Source organism: Megalops cyprinoides, chromosome 16, assembly GCF_013368585.1.
Source record: "Megalops cyprinoides isolate fMegCyp1 chromosome 16, fMegCyp1.pri, whole genome shotgun sequence".
NCBI lineage: Eukaryota > Metazoa > Chordata > Actinopteri > Elopiformes > Megalopidae > Megalops > Megalops cyprinoides.
Window position 1 is genome coordinate 28,098,860 of NC_050598.1, and position 17,352 is coordinate 28,116,211.

General features: G+C 44.5%; 1 protein-coding gene across 2 annotated transcripts in view; it reads right to left on the reverse strand.

Moving 5' to 3' along the window:
• LOC118790614 (calcium/calmodulin-dependent protein kinase type II subunit alpha-like) overlaps nt 1-17,352 on the reverse strand; it is a 60,858-nt gene that overhangs the window by 33,348 nt on the left and 10,158 nt on the right. For both annotated transcript variants that reach the window (XM_036547585.1, XM_036547584.1), the window contains exon 3: nt 8,521-8,580. In XM_036547585.1, coding sequence (XP_036403478.1) covers nt 8,521-8,580 — 60 coding nt within the window. The remainder of the gene's footprint in view (nt 1-8,520; nt 8,581-17,352) is intronic.

Here is a 17,352-nt window from a genome sequence, read left to right on the forward strand (position 1 = left end):
GTAATGTAATGTAATGTAATGTAATGTAATGAAACACTCTGGGCTTAACTGGGCTCATCCCGCACAGCAGATGAAATCTCTCTCACACGCTCTGTGTGGCCCCTCCATCAGGTAAGGCCACTTCCTGAGATCCTCGCTGAGTCTCGCCCCCCAGCAGGTAAACCTGAGAGCTTGTTACCATTTCAATCTCCTCGTGTGATGGGACCTCCCATGTCCCTCTACAGGGGAGAGCGGGACCCATTTATCCAAGATCATCAGCAGTCACGCACTTCCCCTCGAAATCAACCCCCTGCGGCACGGCCTCGTGAAAATTGAAAAAGGAGAGAAGGGACCGCAATGAGATGCGAGAGGAAGCCCCTGCCATATTCCTATTCACACGGGTCTGATTACGGTCATCGTCTGTTGCTAAGGTGTCCAGTTCCGCTGATAGTATTTTTGAGATATACACTGACCAGCACGGGGTTAAATCCACATCCATCCACAGGACGTGAGTTTCTTGCTGGAGATGGGAATGAAAACAGCTGATCTAGTTCAGCGGGGAATCATGGCAGATTGGATGGCAGGGGTGCACGGCGGCTGTGCATTTCCGGAGCCTTCTGCCTTCAGAATTTAGCAGTTGGATTTTTTTTAAGATTCAATCATGCTGCCAGAGGAGAAGGGGAAGCTGGGAAGTCTTTTCAGTCTTTCCAGTTGGAAGCCCATATGAAAGCTATCTGTGCTGACATCACAAAGGCCTGTGGTTATTTTTGTAAGTGAACAGGTAATACAGTGTAATAAAGGCTAATAAACCCTGCTGCCATTGTGGACACAATTAGTACGGGACATGTAGAGTAGCCCTGATTCTATCCCTTACAGTACCAGTTAAAAGTTTGGAGACACCTGATTAAGATAATGGGACCCATGCATGCAAAGACATTTTGATCTAAAGACTTATGCTTGAATGCTTGAAATGTGTTTCTTAGGCATCAATTTCACTATTTATATTTGTCTAAGTATGAATTTCTTTCCAAAAATTATTTTTAAAAATATTTTTGCTACTTTGAAGAATCTAAAATATGAAATACTTTTGATTTTTGGCTTTTGACTTTTTGATTTTTGACTTTTCGTGTTATTTCATAGTTTTGATGTCTTTTCTATTATTCTAAAATGTGGAAAATAGTAAAATTAAAGAAAAACCTATGAGTAGGTGTGTCGAAACCTTTTGACTGGTACTGTACATCAGAAGAAGGCCTGCTTCTGGCCTCACCCCTCTAACAAATGGTTCTGGAATTCTGACCCCACGATTCCAGAGCCCACCTCCCACAGCTGCAAAACTATACCTCCATTCCTGGTCAGAGAAAGAATGACTTCACCAAATCCAGCACACAATAAACTCTGCCTGGAACACCTCACCCAAAAAAAAAAAATTGACTGTTATCACTGGCAGTAAAAGTCATTTATGTAAGCAATTTACAGCCGGTGCTAGAGGAGAACAGAGACTTTACGACATGCTCCAGTTGCACCTGTGTTTACTGTTACCAGTTATTTACAGTTTTCAATTGTGTTTACTAATGTGTATTATGTGTTATAACTTGTTTTTACGGTCAACTTTTCAGAGAGGGTTACGTTGTAAAATCACCTTTCAGCAAAGGAAGCTTCTGTAGGGATGTAAATCGCTGTTGACATTGTGATGTTTACGGCCTTGTGTTCTCTAAGACCTGAATAAAGGCCTTCTCTATCACTTTCTCATCTATTACTCATGTGTTTCTGTGTCTCGCTGTCCGTCACAGCCAGCCTGTTACCCAGAGGAGCCTCTGAGGGTTAGAGAGACACAGAGAGAGAGGGAGAGAGAGAGACAGAGGGAGTTGCTGTCTGGCTTTTTCTATCCTTTTCAATGAGAACTGACACATACATCCAATAAGCCAATTAAAGGAATTTCACAGCTGAGTGGAGCTGCGTTGCAGTATCAGTCAGCGGCGTGAAACATAATGTCTCTCTGTGTGTCGGGCCATCAGAACCGTTCAGAGCAGCCTTGTTAGAGCGTCAGTCCACAGGCGTGGAACCGGAGGGCTGGGACACAGCTTATGCCCACTCGTACCCTCACTCCTACAGATGGTTAGCAGCATCTGCCTCTCCCTCTTGCCCCCGCAGTGCCTCAGACATGCTGTGGGAAAGCGAGGGGGGAATGGTCAGCGCAGACTTGCTGCCAAAATTCATCACCTTCTGTAACCAATAAGAGGGGTGGCAGTGGGAGTGTAGCATAGTGGTGAGAAGCAGGCCTTGTAACCGAAAGGTTGCTGGTTTGATTCCCCACTGGGGCATTGCTGCTGTACCCTTGGGCAAGGTATTTAACCCACAATTGCCTCAGTGTATATATCCAGGTGTATAAAGAGATATAATTGTAAACTATGTGAGACACTCTCTATAAGAGCATCTGCTAAATGTCAATAATGACAATAATGGCCTTATTGTAATGCTATTTCAGAATATCCCAAGGTTAGGGTAGTGGTGATGGGGGGCACTGCTCCCTGCATATTCTGTCAGATTTAAAACCCTGGACTTGGGGTGCTGCTCAGCCAATGACACTCTTAAACCCCTCCCCGCTGCTGAACACTCATCGGGTCCCCTCGGCTTTCAGCAAGCTCGACTACGCTCCCACCCCCGGCCACTTGGGGCTGGAGAAAGCCACCCACTGCCACCCAAAAGAGGTGGTCCACCCCCTGCAGACTCCGGAGCACAGACTGAGCCTGGAAACCCTGACGCAGTTTGTCCCAGATGCCCTATATCCGAACGCTGTGCTCCGAGAGCGTGAGCTCCCCATTCATTACACAAATTACAGCACCTAAAGTCCATTCTGAATGTCATTCATCCTCCCTACTTTACTCCATTAAGCCAGTAATGTTTCATTTTTTTTGGGTTCTTCACTACTCTGAGCCTTTGAGCATTGTAAGTAATCTCAAATAATGATGAATAAATTTTAAAAAATAAACAATGAACAATAATTATTGTAACTGTGTCGGAATGCTGGAAGTTTATTACTGGTTGTATATTAAATCCGGCCTTTGATGTGGAATGGGTTCCTGTTCCCCCAAGGTAAACAGCTTATTTGAAATACTGGCTAATTGTTTCCCTCTGGTTATTACATGAAATACAAATAAGAAAAATTGGGAAGTGTGTTATGTAACAGTGTCAAACACAGCTGTGGCCTCCCCTTACTGAGGATTTCGCTTTCTCACAAGGTTATTTTCATGAAATGTGAAAACAATAATCGGTAGTTCTCTGAGTCGTGTAACTCTCGTGCGTTCATTTCCTTTCACTTTTGAAATGTTTATGGCTACTTCTGTTGCTAAGTCCGCTATTTGCCTTCTCCAGTTGTGTTTCTGCGCTGTGTCCATGCTTGTTTCAATTTATGCGTATTTAATTGTGTGCATTTGTGTGTACGTTTTTGTGTGTGTGTGTGTGTATGTGTATCTGTACATCTGTGAATATGTGCTGTTTGCATATGTATGCAGGGTCTCAGTGCTTGTGTGAGTTTATATTTGTATATATGTGTTTGTGTGCGTGTGTGTATGTATGTGTATGTCTGTGAGAGTGTGTATGAGTGTCTGTGTGTGTGTGTGTACATCTGTGAATGTATGTGAATTCATACAATGACCCAGTCTTTCAGTATTCCAATCTGTACAGCTTTGTAAGTTTAGTCCTCACATTCAACTGTTGCACAATCCCAGAGTTCTCAGTCGAGCAGTTCATACATCACAGTGTTTGTAAGTGTGTGTTGGTGTATTCTGACTTTTGCTTTTGCTTCACTCTGAATCCCTCTTCTTTCAGCTCCTCGTCGTTATTTAGAGCGGAAGGCATTTCCGAAAAAAAAAAAAATAAAGAGGAATTATGAATAACTTCATAGAATCAAATCCTATCTCTTGTATTTGAGGAGCAGCTGTTCAGGAAGATTTTTCAGTGTTCCTCTTTATGGTAAAATTCCATTCTTGTGCAGCACATTCATTCTGCTTAGGCGAAACACAATCAAATGCAAAATGTGGGTGATTAAACCAGTTTTTAGTAATTCCTCATCATTTAAATGAATCTTCTCAGTATGCAAATGGTTTAATTAACAGCATCGTTAAACAGCGGGAGTCCAGCATGTTTTTTTTTTAGTTTTTTTTTTTTTTCCAGTCATTACCGTGAGCGGATGTGAAAAACAGCAACTGATGCTGTGGTGGGGGTTTGTCTACATGCAAGGATTTAGATATGCCTTGTACTATACAACACTAATAAGGAATAGCTCGTTGTTGTAGAAGCGGCTCATTATCATCATAGGAAGCCTTACAAAACTTCCACTGCAATGCATTTTTAAGATTTACAATGATGAGTCACAGCAAGTTTGAGTAAAAAAAAAAAGAGATTTTTTCAAATTAATACCATGTCCTTGGTTACTCTTGGCCTGAATACTGCATCTCCTGAACAAAATTTTTAAAAGACACAATCTATGTGTGGTTCAAAAATGCTAATGGAAAAGAGAACGCTGTTCAGTTAAGCATAGCTTATGACCCTGCATACCTAAACATGGGGGGTAGTGGTGCTTCAGACAGAAATATTTGAGAAATTTCCTAGAGTTTCACTTCTTTTACAGGTCCAGAATTAAAATGCGGGGTCATTATTCTTCCATTTTCATCCATTACCAGATTCATTAATTCCAGGGTTTCAGCAGAACAGAATCAATCTAATGACCTTCTCAATCTGCTTAATTTAGCTGGTCCAACATTTACTACATAATACGCCCTTTGGAGATTTAGAATTTAAAATCATAAAATTCAAAGACAGTGTGTGTTTGTAAAAATAACCTAAAGCAGGGGTCAGATGAGTTCAGAGATGTGAGGCTAAAACACACTTTTAATTGAAAGTTTCTCAAAATAAACCCTAAGGAAAATGTGCAGTTGGACATAGTGATCACGCACCAAAAATTGTCCTTGCATGACTGTGTGTGTGTGTGTGTGTGTGTGCGCGCATGTGCACAGACACTGCATGCAGTTCATGACCACATACCATACCCATAGTTTTTTTTTTTTTACCTCATCGAAGAAACCAGATATCTACACCAAAATACACAATCAATATCCATAACTTTTCTGTAAGGCACGTCGTGCTATATAACGGCATTGCAGATTGCTGTAGCTCATAAAACACATTTTGAACTTCATCAACCGGTCTATTTCTGTGTCACCTCCGATTGACAACACCCTCAATAAACTGCCTCGCATATTAAATTGTAACCGTGAGACAAAAAGGATTGGAGGGAAGTAGGGCTGTGCAGATAGGATTATGTCGACTGCCTTCATATCTTACACAATAAAGTGGCACCGAGCAATTCAATAAGGTACTGCTCTCCTTTCCCCTGGGAGGTAGCTTGGAATGTGTTCTCTGAATATAGTTTTTCACAAGAAATAAATAAAGAACACGTATAAAAAAGGATTGTTGCCCACAGTAGACAAAACAGCTCAAACTTTCTTACTCTTGCTTCTCTCTCCCCGGTTCAGTTATCAACCAGCTTATCCCTGCCCTGTCTATCTGGGTCATTTTTTGCTCAGACTTATAAGATTCTTTCCAAAAATTTGGCAAAGCTTCCTGAGATGCATTGCACCATCAGTTTTGCATGTCAATCAGAAAAGGTTCCCTCAACAAGGGATTGCCTCACCTTCAACCAGGAGATTTATTTACAGATCCCTGAAGAGGATCTACTCTGACTGGCAAAGAAAATCACTATGACAGATCCAACCCATTCAGAGTCCAGTACACCAAGCACTTGTTGATTTAAAACATTATCTCCCTGGTAAGTGATGGCTTGCTTGTTAAAGGCGCTAATAACGTTCTTAGTTTTTGAAGCAATATTTGTAATGGAGCCTCTCCAATCCTGAAAAAAAAAAATTCCTTAAAAAGACATTTTTTAATCTTACAAGTGATGTGCTGCATCTCAGCTGCAGCGGCTTCACAGTAATGTTCTGAGTTTGGATCCAGTGTAAGCATGTACACACTGCACTGTGAGTTTCCTCAACTCTTCATCCTTCTCCTTTGATTCTCCTCCTATCCCAAAGCAATGCATTTTCCACTCATGTCTCTGACTGAAAGAAAGAATGACAGGACTGTTATGAGGGTGGGGGCTGTGGTGGGAGCGGGGTAGGGGGGTGGATTGGGGGGGGGGGGGTGCTCATGCTCTCATCTTCATCTATCATTTTTTGGACTGAGCTTCAGGGTCCTACAGAACAACTGTAAATCCTTCAGACACAAAAGACAATTGGCCTAATTCCTCAGCAAAGTGGCATGTCCCGTAGAGAGATTTTTGTAGGGTCATTCATGTCAGCCTCTCTGTCTTCTCCATTGATGGTAATACCAGCCCTCCTGTCACATGACTCTGCCACATGCCTATTGTCAACCAATCAATCAAATTTTATTTAGCCCGGTGCCCTTAACAATGAAATTGCTGTTGGACGTTTTGACTGTCTCACACGCACAGTAAAATGTAACCTTGAGTGACTTTAACCTTGAGTGGAAATAACAGACCCCTGAATGCACCGATAACACACAGCTGATAAGGAACACATGCAGTTAAGTCCTCATATTATATCAATAAATTAGGAATTCTATTAATGAATCGCTGACATTGGATAAGAGTATTTTAACCACACTATATTACAGTGATATTTGTCATATCCATAAAGCAAGACAAAGCCGGCTTCAGACACTGTTTTGTTTCACGCAGACAACCTTGTGTTTCTTATTCATTCTTTTAATTCTTATTGCAAGTCCAATTGTTACACATGGCTTTTATTAAGCACCTGAAGAATTCAAGTCATGTCATTCAGACTGCTGGCTGAAATCATTAATTACAGCTCTGGAACAAATGAGGGAGAATGATGTTATTTTCAGCACAGCCAAGACAGACTTTGGAAACGCACTGTTACTTATCTACTGGCCTGGCATTGACTTCCGTCGCTCTGCAGTAGATTGAACTGCAGAGCATAAAACCCACTTTTAAACACAAGGTCAAATTTATAGAGCTTTAGTGTGGTAAACAGAGTCCACAATCACCAAAACCTAATAACTACCTATTATTATCTGTAATACACTCATATGAAGAAATGGAACATTTAAGCATTTAATTTGAAAAATGCATTACATCCGAATCAGGCATGTGAACTCCCGTGATGGGGTCACCCAAGCAAGCTAGCAATCTTCAGTAGCTAGCCCCTGCTGTCTGTCAAAGAGGACCCAATCTGGCCACCATTTCCAAGGCATCTCCGCTTAGCATACATTGTTGAAACGTGGAATACGTGGATGATAGGTGGCTCCTTGATGTGATGTGTGTGGATTTTTGTACACCATCAAATAGCCCTCATGGGGCCACAGCGTAGCATAGTGGTAAGAAGGAGGGCTTATAACCAAAGGGTTGCGGGTTCGATTCCCTGGTGGGTTACTGCTGCTGTTCTTAAGCCAAAACCGCTTCAGGAAATATCCAGCTATAAATGGATAGCATATAAAAATTGTAACATCTGTAAGTCACTCTGGATAAGAGCATCTGCTAATTGACAGTAATGTAATATAATGCAATGCAGCTCCTCAATTCCCTGCCATTAAAGGAAGCTTGCTTGTGACAATCACTGAATGAAATCAAATTGCTCCTTCTCTGCATGTTCTCTACGACAAGGTATTCAAAAGGAGCCTTGAATACCTTGGCTTCTGTAATATCAGAAGTCACATTGATACAGTTGTGCAACCCTCTTTACTCTTTATAAACTTGATGTCTCATTGAATACCTTTTTTTTTCTCCAAGGGCTTTGTAGAGCAAATATGCAAAGCCTTGGTAAATCTGCCAAGAGCCGTTGTCAGTTAATGTATTCCTTGTTTCGCTTTGAGCAGGTCAGCTCTGACAGAGAGGAGTAATGCAATAACCATCCCTAAAATCCTATTACATCCTCAAAAGCTTTGACTCGACTGCAGTGACCCACAGCCCCCAGCCCCCCGAATGAAGAATCGGCCTCTGATCCTCACTCATATCTTTCACCCCCCCCCCCCCCCTTATGCGACAAGTATGAGAATCCCTCCTTCTTCCTCCAAAGAGAGAGGAGTGAAAATAACCGTAGATGAATAATGTAACTGGTCACGTCGTCAGCTGCAAGCAGGCTGCATTATTTAACATGCCAGAGTCTATGAAAAGCTTACCACGTCCCCTAATCAGAAAAAATGACACACCCCTCCAACTGAGGCAGCTCCACGAGGTCCCAAGAGGCAGTGTGGATTCATCAAGAGCGATCTCTCCAGCTTTGAGTTACTAATTAATGTTGATATGACGGAAGGATGTGGGGGCCGCTCACTAGCTCGTTAACACACTTACTTAGTTAACTGTCCTTTACGACACTGTGATTCCTTTCAAATGTTCTGTTGAGTAAAGCCCTCGTTATGGATTCCCAGTTAAAGATATACCAGTGGGATGCCTGGGTCAATCAAAATCCCTGATGCTAAAATGGGCGATGTACCAATCCCACTCACCGATGTTGTGATGCTTCAGTAGCCTGCAGATCCTCGCCTCTCTCTCCAGCTTCTGGTGATCTGAAAGTAAAAATGATGTATTTACTCACTAGCTAATGTTGTAGCACAGTCTTGGAGTAGAGATTGCTTACTTATTATTGAAACATAATCATTGTACACCTGCTGCATCAGTGTCTGTGATGCACACAACCAGACAAACGATTGCAGCCAACATTGCATCCCTTAGCTCCTGAACATTGAACTAGAATCAGAATCAAAATCAGAGTTTACTGGCCAAGTATGCTTTTACACATACAAGGAATTTAGCTCTGGTTCCAAAGTAACTTCTTGTTTACAATCCCATAAAAATCTTGCCTGTCCCTGATCATGTTCGGAAAGAGCACCTTTTTTTTCAAGCCCTCCGACGTTCACAGAGAACAGATGGCTAACACAATAAAGTACAGCAAACACTGTTGATTGCAGCTCAGCTGGCGGGGTGCTGGATAGCAGCACTGCAGTTTTTTTCCACATTGTCAGAGATAAACTTTAAGAAAGAAATACTTGTGGGTGATATAAGTCTATCTAATGTTTAAGAAACACATTCAAAATCCAGTATTAATATAGAATTATACACATATATATTTACTTATATTGTGTATGTTTACTTAAAGAAATATATGTATGTATGTATTATGCATGCTACTTTTTTTGCACATGCATTTAACACATTGCAGGAGGAGCCCCGCTGTCAGAATGTGTGTGAAAGCACCAGTGCGGAGCGGAGCTGTGGATGGAGGTAATTGAATGTGTTCAGGCTTAGCAGGTATTTATCATAGGCAAAGCAGAGCCTGATCAAAAGTGCTGTGATCCCCTAACAGCAGAGGCAGTGTGTCCGAGGATCAGTGTAATCCGCTCCCTGGTATTCCACTGCCGGCGGGAGTCAGAGGAGGGCCATCGCTCATCCCCAGTCAGCCATACAGAGAGTCTCTTTACGCCAGAGACCCCGGTGCCGTCACCTTCAGACGGAATGGTAGAGTTTGCATAGGTTATCAAACTGTAACCTTACATTTCGGGATGATGGAGAAATGATTCTTGGGGGAAATCAGAGGGCTGACGATACTGAAATGCTTCAGGGCTGCCGATGAGAAATGAGTGCAAATGAGTTTTGAAAAGAGCAGAAGCCGATGGGAGAAGGAAGAGTGGAGGGTGGGGGTGGGGGGTGATGGGGGCCGGGCTTTGCTGCGGGAGAGGAGGGTATGGGGGTTCTCGGGGTTTGCAGAAACCGCCATTGCGAGTGACTCTGGTGAGAGCGTGGGGGCAGAGAGCCTGCAAGCCGGCAATGCAGTTCACACAAAATAAATTGTCTCTCCAGCGAGCTCTTTGCGGTATTAATGATCAATCCACAGCTGAACATCACATGGAAATGACATTGTTAGAGCTCTTCTTCCTTAGTCTCTCTGTCACCTTCCCCTGCCTGTGAAGGTTAGTTGCCGGGGGGGTGAGCAAGTCCTTTCTCTTTTTCAAGTCTGTGTCAGTCAGCTGACATCACCACCTGGATAGGAACGTAGACCACCTGTATCACAGAGGTCACCGTGATTGACAGTTACCCAGAATTCCCCGCCAGAGCCTCAGGGGAGAGTGGAAATGAGTCACCACGAGAGACTGAAGCTCCACTAGTCATACCCACTTCATTAAGATGGTGAAATTACATGACAGAGATAATGTCCATTACTTCCCTTTTATCGCGTCTGTCATCAAAGCAGCGGTTGTTGAAATCTCACTTAGCACTTGTCTTTTCCTTCCTCTTTGTGCTGCACCATCGTCAGTGTAATGCATACAGTAAGCACAGCTATGTGGTGGACTTCGAAATCGCCGTTGCTAGGCAACCCTGCAGAATTCGCGAGGCACAGAATTCTAAGTTGTTATAACCCCCCCGAATAAATCCTCTGTCTGGATTTAAGAGGAGAGTAGAGGCTGCCCAAGACAGCGGTGCCTTGTGTGAGGAGCAGGACAGAGAAGGCACCACTAATCCCATAGTATTTTTAACCCCATTACTTACGTCAACCAATACAGTGACATAAGAGCATTGCTTAAGGGTCCTTACCCAATGAGCCAGCCAGCTCAGGTGGGTTGTAGGGTCAGAACATACCTTGGTTCCTTTGAATTGAAGCAGCCTGATATACAATTATACTCCATGAACAAGAAGCCAGTCTATCACAAGGCTAGTGTTCACAAGCTATCTGTTCTCATACTGAGCTCCAATCAATTGGGCAATAGGTACCTCCTTTAGCATTCTTCCATAAAATCTCACCCAGGCTCTGGACATAATCTCCCTGAGCCCACAATTTCCCATTCTGACCACGACACCACTAAATACAAGAGCATAAAATGATGCTCTCTTCACACACAATATCACTTAGAGTTTGTGCTTTGATGTAAATGGTCACAGAATTGACTCATATCCTAGCAGTAGTATTAGGCACTGTGTTACAGTTCACGACTTCCCTGGAGTGGGCTGCGTTCAGAGGCATACGTGGTGATGTTGAGTTGGCCCTCACTGTGGTAGGGGAGCAACTGTTCTTTGACCACATGGTCAAAATGGTGTTGATCTCGGGGAGGATGTGAGGCGGACAGAGGAGAGGAAGGACACTCGCTGAGTTGGGGGCTCCAACATGCACAAGCCACTAGCTTGGATTACATGGCCAGTCATGGAGAGGATCGGTGACGTGGCATACAGAAAGCCCCTGATAACTGCATTCAGTCATGACTATTGTGCTGTGATGCACTTTACCAGAGGATGCAAATACACAAAAGCAGTAAGCGAAGTGAGCAGGACTGAGGAAGGACTACGTGCACTGCCGTGTATTAAAATCGAGAATGCAATTATCCAATTCATACAGTTATAGGGAGTCGAATGCACACTGACCAATAAACCATGTGGAATTACTGTTTTCTCAAGGCGAAATGGGTACAGCTTTGAAAGGCGTAGAATGGTACAGTGTACCAGAATGCAGCAGGTCCAGAGCCGTTTGGTCCACTGGCCCCATCATTGATGGTCCATCTGAAGTGAGTTAGAGAGCCGCTGTTGTGCTGCATCTCCGCGGTGCCCTCTTCTCAGCCAGCGAGTGTGGGTGAGGTGGGGGTGGGAGGGTGGTGGAGTGCCATCTGTGGGTTTGCACTCACAGCAGAAGTGACACATATTGCTCAGTTCTCCAGGGGGGATGCATCACCAGTGAATTAGCTTGTGTTTGAATCGGAGAATGTACACACACGCATGGCACGCTGTTTCTCTCACACACAAACAATCTCTCTCTCACGGGTGTGTGTATACTGTATATATATAAGTGTGTGAGTGTGTACGTGAATTCAGTGTGCTGGTGTACTTTGTGTGAGTGTGTGTGTGTTTGCATACAGTATGCCTATGCTAACAGAGCTGTACCTGGAGCTGTGCAGTGTACCACAAGGTAACCAGTCTAGACTTATCACTCGCTGTTTATTTCAGCACAGCAGGGTCATATGCTTGGTGCATGGTAATAAATATGCATTTTTATGCTGTTTTCCCATGTGCTACAGTCACACAACAGCCCCCTGCAGATATGTGCCATATATTAAGGCAATCTAACCCACTAAATCCCATTTCAACAGCTTTAATTTTTTTTTTCTCCAGTGATTCTGATGAAGTACCTTTTTTGAGGGTACAATGACAGTGCTCTGCCAATCATTCAGACCAATCCGTTCACTATGTCACTATGCTGCCCACACACATTTTGTCTTAAATGGACCATTTGCATATGCTTTCATATATGTCTGTTTCTATATCTAATGCAGTTACATGTGTGATATATCTGAAACATGCCCAATATTCATTATGAGCTCTGAGAATGGGTTCTCCGCCATGTGTCCACACCCGGTTTGCAGAGCACATGGTCCAAAATGAAACACACTCTGACACTCCTCAGGTGATACAGGTGTATCCAGGTGTATCACCTGCTGTTAAAGACTCCAGTGGTGTGGAGAGTGCTCGTTAAGCGGAGCTGAGTGCAGTTTCAAGTCAGGAACAAGCAGGAGGAACGAACAATGGCAAGCAGATGAATAAAAGGATGTCCCAGCCTCTGCTTCTCTCTCGATTTTTAAGTGTGAAAAAAGCCTCATCCAGAGCATTCTAAAGCACACACAGGAACACTAAACAGCAGAACGATCCATACTGAAACGGCTGTATTGACAAGTTTGCTGGAATTTTTTTTTTTTTTTTTTTTTTTACTTCTTTGAAAGAACATCCGTCCCAGGCCTTGCCACGGCCTCGTCAGCATCTATTGTGCACAGGAATAGAATCTTTTCGAGTTTTTTTTTTTTCCTTCCTCTTTGATCCGCGTGTGGAAAGTTACAGCACACCCACGCAAGCCGCCTCCTCTGCATGCAGTCAATGGCCACGCATTGCGATTTCTAAGCGGCGCCGTTAAAGCCGGAGCGCGGAGCTGCAAGGTGAAGCCTCCATGCCGAGGCACGCCTGCACACGGGGTGGGGTGGGGGGGGGGGGGGGGGCGTTACATAATCGACAGCGAGGAGCTTTCCCCTCGTCAATCGGCGCAGTCTGCCGGAGCAGGCGGCATTCTCCGGGACCGGTGCAAATGACCGTCTCTCAGCGGAGATGAGCTGCTGTCAGATCACCCCCCCCCCCAAAACGTGTCCCAGCTGATAAGCGGCTATTGGCTCCCGGAGGAAACGAGGCCTGACGGGGGCCCTTTATCTCAGGCCGGCTTCGTCTCAGATTTTAGGCTGCGTCTTGAAAGGGGCCGCCTCTTCAAAGTCAAATCACAGACTGATGCGGCAAATAAAGGGCTGCTGTTTAACTTCGGACTGAAAGGAGAACGTGCTCTTTTCATGTTGCATTATATTGTGTTATATTTTTAAATCCCCGCAGAAAGTGCTCTTTAATGCTAACGGACAAATCTGAAATATGCTGCCATGTATTTTTTGCTGATGGAGAGATACAATGGAGACTTTGTAATATGCTGTATAACAGCACAGGCGTGTTGAAGTGGGAGAGCAGCCTCAAGAATAGAAAACAGGTCCACCAAGCCCCACAGAGAACCACAAAGCCTCTCTTCTAGCATGAGAAAGGGAGCCTGGTGCAGTCAGTTTCAGTGAAACACAGTGGTAAGGAGCAGGGCTTGTAACCGAAAGATTGCTGGTTTGATTACCCACTAGGGCACTGCACTGCTGTACCGTTGGGCAAGGCATTTAACCCACAATTGCCTCAGTGTATATATCCAGGTGTATAAATAGATAAAATTGTAAACTAAGTGAGGTGCTCTCTATAAGAGCGTCTGCTAAATCACAATAGTGTAATGGTGGTGAGGAGGCTGCAGGTTTAAAACCCATTGGGGGAAGGGGTCAGTGTCATTGTGCCCTTAAGCAAGAAACTTAAACTGAAATGCATAAATAATACTACGTTGAACAGGTGCCACGTAAGTTATACTTAGCATCTGCTAAGCCAGCAAACTAATAACATTGTATGATGAACAGTGGCAGGAGGGTGGAATACCAGGCTTTTATCAGGTATTTTGCAGGGAGAAGTCAGGACACAAACCTCCCCACTGGACACCAGCTGTGTGATGGTAAGGTGTTTACTGAGGACACAGCTGCCAGGTGATATCGATCGCGTGTCCAAACACTGAGTCTCTCCCACTGGTCTCCCTTTATCTTCATCATTTTCTGCTTCACCTCTTTCTCTGCCTGCCTTCCATTTCCTCTCTGTTTCTCCCCCTTCTCTTTCCAGCCAATCCACCTCTCTCTACTGTAACTTTGGCACACTAACGCTTAACAGATAAAGTATAAGCATAAGATGCAACTGTGTGGTATACATTACATTATTGGCATTTAGCAGATGCTGTTATCCAGAACAACTGACATAGGTTACAATCTTTTACATGTTACCCATTTATACAGCTGGATATTTACTGAGTCAATTCTGTGTTAGGTACCTTGACCCAGGGTACAACTGCAGTGCCCCAGCAGGGAATTGAACCAGCAACTTTTTGGTTACGAGTCCTGCTCCTTAACACTATGCTACACTGCCCCAATACATTGATTTCATTTAACAATGAAGCATAGGGGAGAGTGGTAACGAAAACACTCCTCAATTTCTGTTTATTTGTTTGTTCGTAGGAAGAAACCAATTACTATTATCAAGAAAGATTTTAATATGTGCTTTAGGGAGGTTACATTCAGGGAGGTTAATTTTAATTGAAGGCTTTTGGTGAGCCCCCGTTTCCAGCTCCTCTGCTGCTCTCTCTCTCTCTCTCTCTCTCTCTCTCTCTCTCTCTCTCTCTCTCTCTCTCTCTCTCTCTGACAGGCACTATATCAGACAGCTGTGGAAACTGTAGCTGCAGCATGTGGGTCAGGGTCCACCTGCAAAGTGGCAAGTGGTGGTGGTGGTGGTGGTGGTGGTGGGGGGGGGGGGGGGGTATTCGTCTGATGTGTGACTCCACAGACAGACACCGGAGGCCGCTTGGGCACCTCAGGGACACGCAGTAGGATGGAGGGGGTGGGCGGCAGCGGGGCATCTCGTACCGAACACTTGAAGTGGAAACCCCCTAAAGTGTTCGACCCCCGGCACCTTCGCCCTGAGTGGCTGGAGAAAGCCAGCGCTGTCCCCTCGCGCCCTTTCCTATGAGTCACCGGGAGCCCACGCCGCACTCTCCACCGGCTCTCCAATCACAGGGCCTCCTCCACTTATCTCCCATCCACTTCAATCGCTTTTCACTCCACCCGTCCTTTTCACAAACGCGCAAGGAGCATCTCCCCTCTCTGCCGTCTCCGCCGCCTACCGCTGCAGCTCGGCTCCAGACGTGCACGTAGCTAATTGAGCCAGACGCCTCTTGCACCGTCTACCAACCCTCTCAGCACTTTTACAGATGGGGCGCGTATCACTGCGTCTGCCCTTAAGTACACTTCCCGTCACTGGGACAACAGAGCTGTATCGCGGCATTACAAGTGCGCGGCAGGAGCAGCAGACTGCCCAAATTTGAATCCTCGCATCTGAGGAGATTTTGGATCATTTTTAAATTAAACATTATATAAAATTTTTTTGCTCCCGGCCAGATTCAAAGCTGTGTAAAAATGTCGATGTTGAATAACGCCGATGTGAAATTTAATGGAGGCTGGGTGCTACATTCAGAAATTTCACATTTTGAAAAATAAATGTGTTTATTGTTAATTAAATTTTGTTTCAATTAAATGTGTTCTATATGTTACGTAATAGCATTTTGAAGCAGTCTTAAAGCTGTTTTAATGGCCAGGTCATCAGTGTTTTCAGCTCTTCCGTGCTCTTCAATAATGGTGTTATAGCGTGATTCCCACCATCTGAAGTAAATGGTGCATGGATAGTATCCGAACATCAAATGACTTGCTAAAGAAAACCGCTAAACCGCTACAAATCCCATTGGTTGCTGTCTGCTCTTCCACGACACACCCACCAATCACCCCTCTCATCAGTCTCCAAAGCTTCATCCCAGCTCTGTCTCGCGGACCTGCGATTGCCATCGATGACGTAAATTATTCCCTCGTGAATATTCACGAACCGGGATCTCGAATTGATCATGAGCAGGAAGAGCCCACCCGCACTGGAGTAATGGGGTGATGGAGAGATTGCATTAATCGTAAAATAAGAGGATTATGGTATTTTTCCCACCCCAGACGAACTGATCCCTTTTACGCTGTGCCATGCCTCTTTACTGAAATGAAGGCTCTGGTGTTACTTTCCTCAGCAAACCTATTTTTCTTAGCTCTATGAGGGCAGACGCATACTGCAAAGATTTCATTGCGTGGATTAAAAACACAACAAAATGCTTATGGTTTCCCTTGATTATATGACTTGGCAGAGACCACCTTCTGTAGGTCCAAGAAGGAATTTTTGTCTCATTTTAAGTGTAGAGCAAAATGCTAGATTTGGACTGTGGTGACTGTGACGTCAGAGTGCCGTCACTACGGTTGAGTATGCGCTCTGACTGCCATACCAATGAGCCTGGCTCTTTGGCGTCGCGGTCAAAGTTGCATGTTTGGTACCCCGTAGACCCGGGTGGGGTGACTGCTCTTGCCCTTCGCTACAGTGACATTATGGCAGCAATATTTCTGATTCTTTCTTGGTGGTCAGGACATGTCAGCAGCAGTCAGGTCCAAATCAGGTCCAGGCAGGCACAAATAGGATACAAATATTGAATCTGAACATTAAAAGTAACTGCAACACAAGTCACACTCATCATGATACTGCTTTCTTTTCCCAAACTCCCATGGGAGGTGCAGAAAACTGTCTCTCAGCACCAATGTGCAACTATTTGGAGAAAAAGAGCCAGAACATTTGGAGCCATGAGGCCAGATACAGGGCCATACCCATAATGTGAGGCAGACTACTGACACACTGAGGAATCAAACATACCACAGGATCTCCGCAGGAGTTCGAAATCTGTGTTAAATCTTCACTGGAGATACCGAACTTGGAAAAGCACACTAAAACAATGCTGTGCTTTTGCCTGTCCTCTTCCCCTGGGAGTAATCCTCAGCACAGACTTCAACGCTTAAACAGTCAAATATGACTCCATTTCTGCGCATTGAAATTCATGGATTGTATAGCTGTTACTGCTTCTGCGTGTAGCTGCAGCTCAACGGAGACAACAGACTCAGCTCAAACAGCCCCACCCATCCACACAGATATGTGTAGATACACACACACACACACTCACACACACACACGCACGCACGCACGCATGCACGCATGCACGCACGCACGCACGCACGCACACACGCACACACACACACACACACACACACACACACACACACACAGCGCAGAGA